This window comes from Cryptomeria japonica, chromosome 1, assembly GCF_030272615.1.
Source record: "Cryptomeria japonica chromosome 1, Sugi_1.0, whole genome shotgun sequence".
NCBI lineage: Eukaryota > Viridiplantae > Streptophyta > Pinopsida > Cupressales > Cupressaceae > Cryptomeria > Cryptomeria japonica.
Window position 1 is genome coordinate 604724002 of NC_081405.1, and position 12815 is coordinate 604736816.

General features: G+C 35.7%; 1 protein-coding gene across 1 annotated transcript; it reads left to right on the forward strand.

The window, feature by feature from the left end:
* The first annotated feature begins 1286 nt into the window (after positions 1 to 1286).
* On the forward strand, positions 1287 to 2918 carry LOC131048126 (jasmonate-induced oxygenase 3-like). The gene is made up of 3 exons (XM_057981983.2): positions 1287 to 1681; positions 1762 to 2086; positions 2706 to 2918. The coding sequence occupies exons 1-3, from the start codon at positions 1287 to 1289 to the stop codon at positions 2916 to 2918; spliced, it is 933 nt and encodes a 310-aa protein (XP_057837966.2).
* The last annotated feature ends 9897 nt before the right edge of the window (positions 2919 to 12815 follow it).

Below are 12815 nucleotides of genomic sequence, written 5' to 3' on the forward strand. Positions count from 1 at the left end.
AATTAAATGTTGAATTCAATAGAGAACAAGTAACCTGAGGGCATGTTCCCATGGAGCTGCTTAGCTTATTTTGGCTAGCAGAAACATCTTAAATTAGTATTAATAGCATTAATACTAATTTGTGCACTTAAAATTTGGAAAAAGAAAGAAAAAATCTTTAAAATAAAGGGAAAGAAAATTGTGGAGCCATGTGACATTTTTGTTAATGAGCAGCCACTGCGACTGCTTAGCTTAGTTAGACTAGCAACAGCCGCTCCATTTTTTTAGCATCAATTTGTGGAGTTGGTGGCCCCATGAATGTCAAATTTGGCTGCTTATAAAATAAACAATCATCTTAAATTACATTATTAAAAGAAAATCTTTAATGCTAATTGGTCACATAAATTCTTGAAAAAAAATTAGAAACAAATAAAAAAGAGGGAAAAAAAATTGGAAAGCCACATGTCAATCTTCTCAATATTGTCTAAAAATGATTTAACGACAGGTTAAGATTGTTTTGAAGCATGAAACAGGTTTAATAATAAATTGTTGACTGGCAAGTACACAATAAAAATCTGTCACCTAATTATAAAATTAAATAAAAAATTTTACACCTTAAATTTATAAATATTATTAAAAATCTGGTCAATAAAGATATAACAACTAAACGTTTAAATATAATACATGAATTCAAATATGATACGTAAATTCAAAGTGCCGTGAATCGATTCAATGCACATAACGAAATCTGATATAGAAATGGGGACAGATTTTTATAAGAAAAAATCCTTGAAAAAAATATATTATTCAATAAAAATAGCGCAATAAAATAGTTCAAATTAATGCATAAATTCAAGCTGCATGAATTGGTCCAATGCACTTGCTAAAATCTGATGGAGGAGTGGGGACAGATCATTAACCACTCCATCACTGCAATGAATTGAATGATTAGGCTCAAATTTCTTTTGTAAGGGACGGTGTACATTCAATCCACGCTCTTTGTAATGCAGTCCAAACTCCTTGGAATCAATCTGAACCTTACATCTGTGGAAAACTACTTCCAATATGGATAGTTGTTTGGTGTGTCGCATCTTTAAAAAGGTGACAGGTAATCATTAAAAATTTTAAACTATCCAGTCGCCTTTCTTACAAGCGTGACGCCAAATCTGACATTTCGGGAACTTCTAGATGATGTTAACTTGTCCATAGAAAATCTTGACATCTAACTATGGCAATTTTTTTCTAACTGGGTACTAATTCACCATTCAACCTTCATTAAAATCTCTCTACGCATAGATTGAGCAGTCATGGAGGCACTGAATGGAACTGATCTTCCAGTTATCGATCTCTCTCTCTTTCCCTCACAAAATGTTGATCAAAACCAGTTAGAAAGCTTTGAGTTTAAAAAACTCAGACAGGCTTGTCAGGAGTTAGGTTTCTTCTTGGTGATCAATCATGGAGTTGATCCAACTCTCATCCAAGCAGTGGATGGCAGGATTAGAGATATGTTTGCACTGCCTACTGAAGTGAAAAACAGAGCTATCTTCCCCATTTTCAACACCGGGTATGGCCCATCTGTAGTAGATGATGCGGCAAAAGACTCCATACCTGAGAACATGAGCTTTCCATGGGATCACCTGCTGCCCAACTCAGTTGAAAAAATATCTGCCAAACTATGGCCACAAGGAAACCCTCCATTCTGGTAATACTATTGTTTACAGATTCTTCTATTTTGAAAAGCTTAGTGCTAGTTTTTTTACATCTTCTCTAATGTTTATGCAGCGAGGAGTTGAATGCATATGGAGCTCAAATAAAGGAGCTTTGTCAAAGGATTTTGAAGCTTCTTGTTTGGAGCCTGGGTGTGGATGTATCCAGCCAGTCTGTATCAGAACTGTTTGAGAAATCCTTTGGAAATGTTCGGATGAATTACTATGACAAGTGCACAGACAAGGAGATGATCTCCAAAGCTCACACAGACGTGAGTTTTTTCACAATACTGTATCAAGATGATATTGGAGGTCTCCAGATTCGAAATAAGCAAGGAAAATGGATGGATAGTAAGCCTTTGCCTGGATCTTTTGTTTTTAATGTCGGTGACATTTTACAGGTAGATATTCTACACATGCCTCATGTTTTAAAGTCAATTACATATACTCCTATATACTCCTATAAACTCAGATAGTCCTCTTAAGAGAAGACTTCATATCATTTTTTTTTTATATGAATATTTTGAACATTAAATCAAAGCAAGAGTATAAAGAATAACATCTATCATCACTAGCTGGAGGAGAATACATCACAATTTAAAAAGATTACATTATGTCATCAAAGAACAGCAGTAACAACAATAAAACATTCATTTATTGCTAACAAGTTGTTTTAAATTTAATAACATGTAAACAATTTGGACACCAATTTAGACAATATATATGTTTTAATTGATGCTCAAATTGTTTACACATTTACTTTATAACAACACATTTGCAATAAAATGGTATATATTGAATATGTTCATAATATAAAACAATTTTTTAATAGTAATTACTGATCTATATAAAAGGATATATAATAAGTATAGATAACAAAATCTTTGTATTATATTTTTTAAAACATATATTAGTGTAATTGAAGATTCAATTAAATTAGATCATATAGTAGTATGCATTAAAAATTAATATACTATTAAAATTTTAAAGTGACATCATGTTTGATGCAAATTGTTGTAGATGTGGAGTAATGGGAGATATCGCAATGCTGAACATCGTGTCGTGTATGGAAAGTCAAATAGAAACAGGTTGTCAATGGCTTATTTTTTTGATTTACCAAATGAGTTTGAAATCAGATGCCCAAAAGAGACGATTGACGAAGAGCATCCACAACTATATAAAGTAGTTACAAAGGATGTTGTTTTGATATATGAGCATAGAAATGTAATTTGATCTCAACTGGTTTGTCAAGTATATTTTCTATTACTTATAAAATAATAAATTGAATAATCTCATAAATAAATATAACATATATCTTTTCTTATGATCACAAAAAATGTGGATAGCTAATTACGTTTGTAAGAGATGAAGCTAATGAAGATCAATTTTGTAAGAGATGAAGCTAATAAAGAAAAATATTATAAATTGTTTGGTAAAAATTAATGATGTATTGCATGATAAAATTACCACAATTTGACCACAAAGTTGAATTAAGTTGTAGTCCAACTCAAGAGAATAGGGAAAAGTACACATATTATATAATTTTGTAGGAATTTAGAAAACAAGGGAAATAAAATTGTTAATTGGGATCCTATGAATCTTATGTATCTTTTCTATGGTAAAACATATTTTCCCCACAAAATAATCTTGCTATGGACAAGCATTGATAAGATAAAATAAAAATATATGAAAAAGGATAATAAAAACCCCGTAACTTTACATATCCAATAAAAAGCACCACATAGGGTGCATGAGAAGTGAACACCTAGCAAAAAGAGTCCAAACATAGAAAACAACAAAAGACCACTAAACACAAAAAGGACCAGAGACGGAGCCAACAACATAAACTAGTAATTGCCCAGAACTACACCAGAACCAACCAACTGCCATAGACATAAAGAGATGGTGTATTGGTCGGTGGCATTACTTTCTTGTCAATCCTTACATAAACTAAGGAATTTACTAGAAAAAATAAATTCTTTTGTTGGAATCACTAGATGAGATTTTGGTACCCGAATCAAGAGTATCTTTAACCATAGACATAGGGGGCTCCATAGAAACAAAAGGAGAAAGAGTAGGTCTTTTCTATTTGGCTTTCCTACGGTCGATCTCCTCCTATATAGCCTTTAGGGAGGTTGAATTTTTGAGGACCATCTCCTTGCTTCGATTGTACATTTCCTCAAATTTTCCTTTCAGGACCTCCTAATTTTCTTTTAAATCCAAAACAATCCTATCCTTGTTCTTATGCAATACCTTTTTTGAGAGCTCCTTTATCTTCTCTTCCACCTTCTCCCAATTTTCTAGTTTCTCATCCATATTGCTCGTCGTTTTCCAAACACATTCATCTTGGATGTCCATGGCCCATTTGTCTTCTCTAACCCTTGCCTCCACTACAACCTAAAGTCTGTTTATTTTCTTGATGACCACATCAAACTATGAAAGAATCCATTTGATAATCAATTCTTTCTATTCCACATTCTCTTCTAGCTTTAAGACAGTGGTCTTGAAATTTATAGGGCTCTTTTGATGGTCAGGAATCTCTAGGTTAGGAGGAATATGGATCTTTTCATGGGCAACCTCTTTAGAAGCCTTCGGGGACCAATCAAATTCTGAATCATAGGATTTTGAACCCTCCACCTCCTTCTCATCACATGATTCCAGCACCTCCACCTTCTTAGGAGGTGGAGTAGAGGGCTTCTGCTTCGCTTCTCTTAAGGGATTAAAATGGGTGGGAATTAGATTTGGTTTAGAAGAGGAACTCATAGAGGTATTTTTAGCCACGGGGGCCCCAAAAATCTCAATCACCAATTTTGGGTTTGACAGAGGGTTAGGAAGAATTGGCTATGACCCATTGGGAGGGTAAGGCAAGGTGAAAATTATAAAGCCTAAGAATCAAACCTTGATGAAGGGGCAACATGTTTTTGGCCTCAACCTTAATTATAGATTGGGATAAAGAAGAGAAAACCTAGTAAGTAATGTCCATCTAGATACCATACCTTAGGTAGTTTAGCATAGGGAAAATCTGGGTGTGAAATATTTTGAAGTGATTGTCCAAAGTGAAATATTTCATTAACAACGTCGCTGCATCTTTCCACTTGCCAGGGAGCTCCTCCCAATTGTATCCACTTTACGATCTTGACACTCTTTCACTTGCCTTGAATAAATGTTTGAAGTCCTCCTTAAAAGATCCCTTTGGCTTCTTAGGGAAGGTTGTACCATCCTATAGAAGCCTAGTAATGGTGGAAATCAAGTTTGGTGTTACTTTAAAGGAAACCTTCCCAATCTTCACTTCCCGTTTTTTCCAAGCCTAAGCAAAGTTCTTTGAAAGCTCCAAGTCGAAACCCTGCATACCCTCTGTTAGGGTTTCAAGTAGATCTGAAGCAAATATGAACTAACAATTATATGCATATTTAAATACAAAGGATAAAGAAATAAAACAGGACACAGATAACACAGAGATTTAACGTGGTTCACCCAGAATGGGTTACGTCCACCATACACAGCCGTCCAATCTTTCTTATTATCCAGCAAAAATAGTACATCAACCTTATAATTTATAACATGCGTTTTTAGGGCAACAAACAAAGTCGGCCTTTTTAGGGTTTTATTACAATGTCGATTTTCATCAACGAAAAACGATAATTTTTTTCTTTCTCGAGGGCTCTTGCCCCCGAACCCCTGCTTTTCTCGGGGGCTGCCACCCTCGAACCCCTGCCCGACAAGATGCATGCTGAGTGTACAGTACTTTGCTGAGCAGTCGCCACATTTCAACAATCTCCCACTTGGAGACTGATCAAGCTCCACACCGAACAATCTCCCACTTGGAGACTGATACTACACGACACCACTGTACATGCAACATCTGCTGGATAAAACACTAGGACTCTAATGGTATAAATTCCACAATTATCAATCAAGAAGACCAACAGAAACTGATGAAGAAATCAGCTTCTCCTGTGGAACTGCCTTCGTGAACATATCGGTAGGATTCTCACTTGTGTGAATCTTCTCAAGCCGTAATTGACCCTCCTCCAAAAGAATCCGGATGAAGTGGTACCTGAGCTGAATGTGCTTTGTCCTTGAATGAAAAGCAGAGTTCTTCGCAAGATGAATGACACTCCAGCTATTAGTATACAATGGGCTATCCTCTTGTGTCTGACCCAATTCCTCCATAAAACATTGCAACCAAATCATCTCCTTGCTGGCTTCTGTAGCAGCAACATACTCAGCTTCAGTGGTTGAAAGTACAACAACCTTTTGTAGCCTAGAAATCCAATTGACTGGAGTTCCCCCTATAGTAAAAACATACCCTGTAGTACTCCTCTGTGAATCAATATCACCGCTAGATTAGAGTCAACAAATCCACTCAGAGCAGCATTAGATCCTTTGAAACATAATGCTTTCGTAGTAGTTCCTTTCAAATATCGAAGAATCCATTTCACAACATTCCAATGATCCATACCCGGATTACTCATAAACCTGCTCACAACTCCCACTACATGTGCAATATCTGGCCTTGTGCATACCATTGCATACATCAGACTACCAACAACTGATGAATACGGGATGTTACACATTTTATTAACCCCTTCCTATGCCTTTGGGCACATCTCCTTAGTCAATTTGAAATGACTAGCTAAAGGTGTACTAACTGCTTTTGCATCCTGCATGTTAAATCTTTTCAACACCTTCTTTATATACTCACTTTGGGACAAATTCAAGGTTCTATTTTTCCTGTCTCGTGTAATCCTCATGCCGAGAATTTACTTAGCTGCACCCAAATCCTTCATAGCAAATGACCTGGCTAATTTATGTTTAAGATCATTTATATGCTGCATGTTAGACTCAGCAACAAGCATGCCATCAACATAAAGCAACAGGATAATATAACTGCCATTATCAAATCTCTTAAAATATACACAATGATCAAAATGACATCTATGATAACCGTGTTCAACCATGAAACTATCAAATTTTAAATAACCTTTGTCGGGGTGCTTGCTTTAGGCCATACAGACTTTTCTTCATCTTGCACACCAAGTTCTCCTTACCTTTGACCTCATATCCCTATGGTTGCAACATGTAAATTTCCTCCTCCAAATCTCCATGGAGAAAAGCTGTTTTGACATCTAATTGTTCAAGATGTAAATTATCTACAGCCACAAGACTAAGTATAGTTCTAATTGAAGTCATTTTTACAACTGGAGAAAATATTTCATCATAATCTATACCCTTTTTCTGTGCAAAAATTTTTACCACAAGTCTGGCCTTATATCTTTTCTGACCTCCTTCCTCCTCCTTCAGCCGATAAACCCATTTGTTAGGCAAGGCTCTTTTTTCTGCAGGTAAAGGGACTAAGTCCCAAGTCTTATTTTTCATCAAGGAGTCCATCTCCTCTTTCATGCCTAGTTCCCACTGTTGTTTGGCATCTACTTGCATTGCTTCTTCATATTCTTCTGGTTCACCAGAATCCGTTAATAAAATAGAATACAAAGAAGGAGAAAATCTTTCAGGGGGTCTACTTGTCCTCGTAGAACATCTAACACTTGCAGGAGTTTGTGGGACAATATGTTGTTGCTGAGCATCAGGTACCTGTGGCATTTCATTTTCAGGAATCTCATCCAACACCACATATTCTTGTTTGTCCTGTTCATGCTTCTTTTTCTGCATCTGTTCTTTATACATAACCTTCTCATTGAATATAACATCTCCACTTCTAATTATTTTCTTATTTTCAAAATCCCATAACTGATAGCCATATTCATCTATCCCATATCCAATGAAGGTACATTTCTGAGATTTAGCATCAAGCTTGGTTCTGTTTTCTTTATCAACATGGACAAAAGCTTCGCAACAAAAAGTTTTTAGAAAAGAATAATTTACCTTTTTACCAGTCCATGCCTCCTCTGGAATACCACCATCCAAAGGGGTTGAAGGTCCTCTATTTATCAAATAGACAGCAGTATGTACAACATCTGCCCAAAAATGTAAGAGCAATTCAACATGCAATCTCATCCTCCTCGCGCGTTTCATGATAGTCCTATTCATTCTCTCTGATACACCATTTTCCTGTGGAGTTCCTAGAAATGTCTTATGCTTTCGAATCTCATTTAAGGAGCAGTAATCTTCAAATGCTTTGCTACAATACTCGTCTCCATTATCCGATCTGAGACACTTCAACTTTTTTCCTGTCTCATTCTCAACCAAAGCTTTCCATTTCTTAAAAGTTTCAAAAACATCTGATTTTTGTTTTAGAAAATATACCCATGTTTTTCTGGTTGAGTCATCAATAAAAATAACATAATAACAAAAGCCACCAAGAGATGATATTTGAGCCGATCCCCATATGTCTGAATGTACAAGCTCTAACTTCTCACTCTTCTTTTCTTTCCCAACCTTGAGAAATCTGACTCTTTTCTGTTTACCATAAACACAGTTTTCATAGAACTCTAAATCAATCTTCTTTAGTCCTGGCAATAGATTTTTGAAGTGAAGGGTTTTCATCCCTTTCTCACTCATGTGCCCAAGCCTATGGTGCCACATTATCGAATCTGTTCTTGCAACATTTATTGTTGTTGTCCCCGCAGTAACTTTATCTGTAGCAGCTAGGGTAGAGTAAGTGTTACCTGTACACAGATATAATGTGCCTACCTTTGCACCTTTAGCTATTACTAATGATCCTTTAGCAACCTTCCACATACTGTCTGAGAGGGTAACTATGCAACCTTCACTACCTAGTTGCCCTGTAGAAATTAAATTTCTTCTTAAATTAGGAACATGTCTTACCTCCTGCAGAAACCAGTCATTTCCATTCTGCAACTTGATCTTTATCTTTCCTTTTCCAACAATTTGACAGGGCTCATCATCACTCAAATATACTTGTCCAAAATCACCTTGAACATAATCTAGAAAATATTTTCTATGGGGTGTAGCATAAAATGAAGCCCTAGAATCTATTACCCAGGAATCATTAACATTATCCAAACATAAGATTAAAGCATCTTGTAAAGTATTACTTGCAATATTAGCTTCCTTACTGTCATTTTCATTTTTGTCTCCTTCTTTATTTTTCTGAGACCAACAGTCTTTCTTTAGATGACCAGGCTTTCCGCAGTATCAACAATCTTTCTTTCCTCTAGATTGAGAGCGTCCTTTCTTTGACTTCCCTCATGACTTCTCATTCCTAGGGCCTTTTCCTCTTTCCTTTGATCTTCCTCTGTTCTCCACATTTAAAACACTACCCGATGATGTTGGAGTCTCACCTGCGCTTTTCCTTCGCATTTCCTCTCTTAGGATAACACCAACAATATCATCAAATACCAAAGTATTTTTACCAAAGACAGAGTTACTTACAGCCATAACCAAGCTATTCCAGCTTTCTAGCAAAGAACATAAAATCAATAGAGCCCTAACCTCTTTTGCAAAAGTAATTTTTACCGAAGACAATTGACTGGTAATTGTATTAAATTCATTTAAGTGCTCTGCTACAGATCCTCCCTCACTCATTTTCAAATTAAGCAGACGCTTCATAAGAAATACCTTATTCGAAGCCGAGGGTTTCTCATACAACTTAGCCAATGTCGCCATCAAATCTACAGTCATTTTTGCTTCTGTTATATTGAATGCTATAGACGGTGCAAGGCACAATCGAATGGATCTCAGTGCTTTTCTATCTAAAATGTCCCACTCTTCATCTGACATTGTGATCGCTTTCTTTGCCTTTCCTTCCAATGGCCGCCACAAATCCTTTTGATACAGGTAATCCTCCATCTGCATTTTCCATAATTGATAATTCTAGCCGTTAAACTTTTCAACCTCGAATTTGGAATCCTCCATTGCTCCCACTCAAATCTGAAAGTCCTGCCAATTTACAGAAAACCTCGCTCTGATACCAATTGTTAGGGTTTCAAGCAGATCCGAAGCAAATATGAACTAACAATTATATGCAGATTTAAATACAAAAGATAAAGAAATAAAACATGACACATATAACACAAAGATTTAACGTGGTTCACCTAGAATGGGTTACGTCCACCATACACAACCGTCCAATCTTTCTTATTATCCAGCAAAAATAGTACATCAACCTTACAATGCCTTAAGCATCCTAGCCGCTTATAACATGCATTTTTAGGGCAACAAACAAAGTCGGCCTTTTTAGGGTTTTATTACAATGTCGGTTTTCATGAACGAAAAACGGCAATTTTTTTTTTCTCGGGGGCTCCTGCCCTTGAACTCCTGCTTTTGTCGGGGGCTGCCACCCCCGAACCCCTACTCAGGGCCCGACCTGACCCCGAACCCCGACGATGATACGTGCTGAGTGTACAGCACTTTGCTGATCAGTCGCCACATTTCGACACCCTCAATATAGTGTCCTGATTACCTTTAACTATTTTCTGCCAAAGCTTTGGCTTGCTTCTGAACTCTTTGCATGTATTTGGTTTCGTTTGAATCAAACCCCCCACATTTCAAGCACATAGAGCTTTGGAGAATAAACCAGGTATGATATGAAAAACCCAACTATTTTGAAATAACAACACTTTCAAAAAAGGACAATGACACTAATTTTTGTGAGAAGGATAATAATATTGTTGTTTGCCTTTTATAAATGGAGAAGAAAATAGCTAAAAAATAAATATTGAATTGATTTAGATGAGGTGATAGGAAGGTTGGTAGTGCTCCCGCTCTTAAGAGAAGGTGGTTCTATCTTAAAAAATGATTTTTATAAATAAAGATGAAGAAAACTAACAAAATCAAATCATACCATTTAAATGAACCATGACATCTAGAGAGAGTCACCCATGATATAGTTAATTGTCTCATGGGTTGAAAAGAAAAATAAAACAAAAACTATTATTTAGTCAATTGATTTTTTCATTAAAACAATATTTTAAAATAGTAAGTATTTAAATTTTAGCTCTTTAGTAATAAGAAAATCAATTTGAATTTATGAATCCTCACACTTTCTTAAAGTATTATTTATTATTGTAGTTATAAAAATGGTAGTATCGAATAATTCATTATAATTTTTTTAAAGTATACTGTAGGGATAAAACATGTCACATCAATATATTAAATAAGGAAATCAATAAAACTATAATTTTTAGATAAAGGAGTTAATTCTAAAAACATTACTAAAATTAACAAATGTATAGTTAAAACAAAGATAGATATTGGAATAAATTTTTAATTGGAGTCCAAGATAGGGAGGTTGATTTAACTATCACAAAAGATATATACTTGAAATTTGACACTGAATTGAAAAAGATAAAGTTGAGACTAATGCACTTTGATAAAACTAAAATTGTATAGAGATAGGTCAAGGTTGTGAGGGCAACCTTGATCTTCTAGATAGCCCTACCCTTGAATTTTTAGAGGGTGTTCTTAACCTTTCAATGATGTCTTGATACCCAAATCTTCAAAACTTCAATATTTATATAAAAAAATAATATTTACTTTTGTTTAGACCTATAAATAGAAGATTTGGTTGTTTTAAGGAACATCATATTGATTTGTTATGGAAATGTTGAATCATTGAGACTTCCTTGATTACAATCAAAACCATTGATTGAATCAATTATTTTTGTAATAAAATAAAAATATACACTAAGCATTCTATACAATGGATATGTAAGTAGTTTTTGATTAGGGTAAAAACAGGTTTTGAAGGGACCCAAAACCCTTTACAAACAAATTTTGAGAGGATCTAAAACCCTCAAATAGAAAGTTGTTTGACCAAAAGGAACAAGAAAGCACCAGACAACCATGGGTTAAAAGGACACCCATAACAAAAAACATGGGTTTTAAAAAAATAGGCCCTCACAACCTAAAACAAAGTTGCAAAAAGAACAACCAACAACCAACCTAAAACCATCCCCCACCCAAGAACCATCAAGATTTACATTTAGAATTGCTCTTATGGGATCAAAGAGTCATGTCAAAATAAGGCTTAGAGAACTTAGCTTTCTTGCCCTTAACAAAAATCCATTCCTCTTCCACTTGCGCTACCTTAACATGCCAGTCCAACGCACCAAAATCTTGAGAATGAATATCAACAGCCACTGTCTCAGCCTCACCAGAACCAATGGACGAAAAAGGAAAAACCCCAACATCACTAGTCTGCCTCATTCCGACAGACACATCTGCACTAGAACCAGCAGGCGGTAAAACCCTAGCATCAACAGGCGACGAAACAAGCAAGGCCAAATTAGAAGAGTCAATAGATTTGGAATTTTCAAGAGAGCCAACAGGAATGATAGTCAATTTGATATCACCTGAAGAAGCTTCTTGAGTCCCATTCACTTGGGAAACATCAGGAGACACTTGCACAGTTTCAGCAGCCTCACCAAGAGAGACAAGCAGAGGGGATGCCCCAAGATCCTATGGTTCCAAAGCAACCACATCAGAAAAACTCCTAGGTTGATCGGATATCTTCGAAATCGTATAATGTTGTACAAAAGTGCCTTTCCATCATGTGGCCTTAGTTGCCCTTTTCTCAAAACCGTAATGCTCAACTGCATGCCCAGTTTTAAACATCTTCTACAACGAAAGGGAATCCCTTCATAGTCCAAAGATTGGACCCAAGAACCCTTTGAAGATTTAAGTAAAATTTCAGCAGGCAACCCATTTGAAATATCCAGATCAACAAGTACGCATGCACAGGTGGAGTGGAAAATATCAGAGGATTCAACATCCACCATAAAAAATCACCAAGGGAATCTCCTGCTTCCTCTAAAAGGGAATCATTCCATAAATGAAGTGGGAGCTTGGGAAGTCGAACCTTGGTCAAAATCTTATTTAACATTTCAGTAGAAGGGTTAAAATAAGAGTGCCAAGGCTCAATCATCAACAAAAATTTATCCTCCTAGCTAAAAAAATGATCACATAAAATTTTGTTTCTATCCTAAGCATTATCAAACTTTGCAATGAAAAACCCCTTAGCCATGGGGAAATACTGTATCAAGATGATATTGGAGGTCTCCAGATTCAAAATAAGCAAGGAAAATGGATGGATAGTAAGCCTTTGCCTGGATCTTTTGTTTTTAATGTCGGTGACATTTTATAGGTAGATATTCTACACATGCCTCATGTTTTAAAGTCAATTACATATACTCCTATAAACTCAGATAG

Excerpts from the sequence above, each read along its gene's own strand:
- LOC131048126 (XM_057981983.2), top strand. The coding sequence starts at position 1,287 with ATGGAGGCACTGAATGGAACTGATCTTCCAGTTATCGATCTCTCTCTC. Across the intron at positions 1,682-1,761 it reads CAAGGAAACCCTCCATTCTG|CGAGGAGTTGAATGCATATG; the intron begins GTAATACTATTG and ends ATGTTTATGCAG. Across the intron at positions 2,087-2,705 it reads ATGTCGGTGACATTTTACAG|ATGTGGAGTAATGGGAGATA; the intron begins GTAGATATTCTA and ends AAATTGTTGTAG.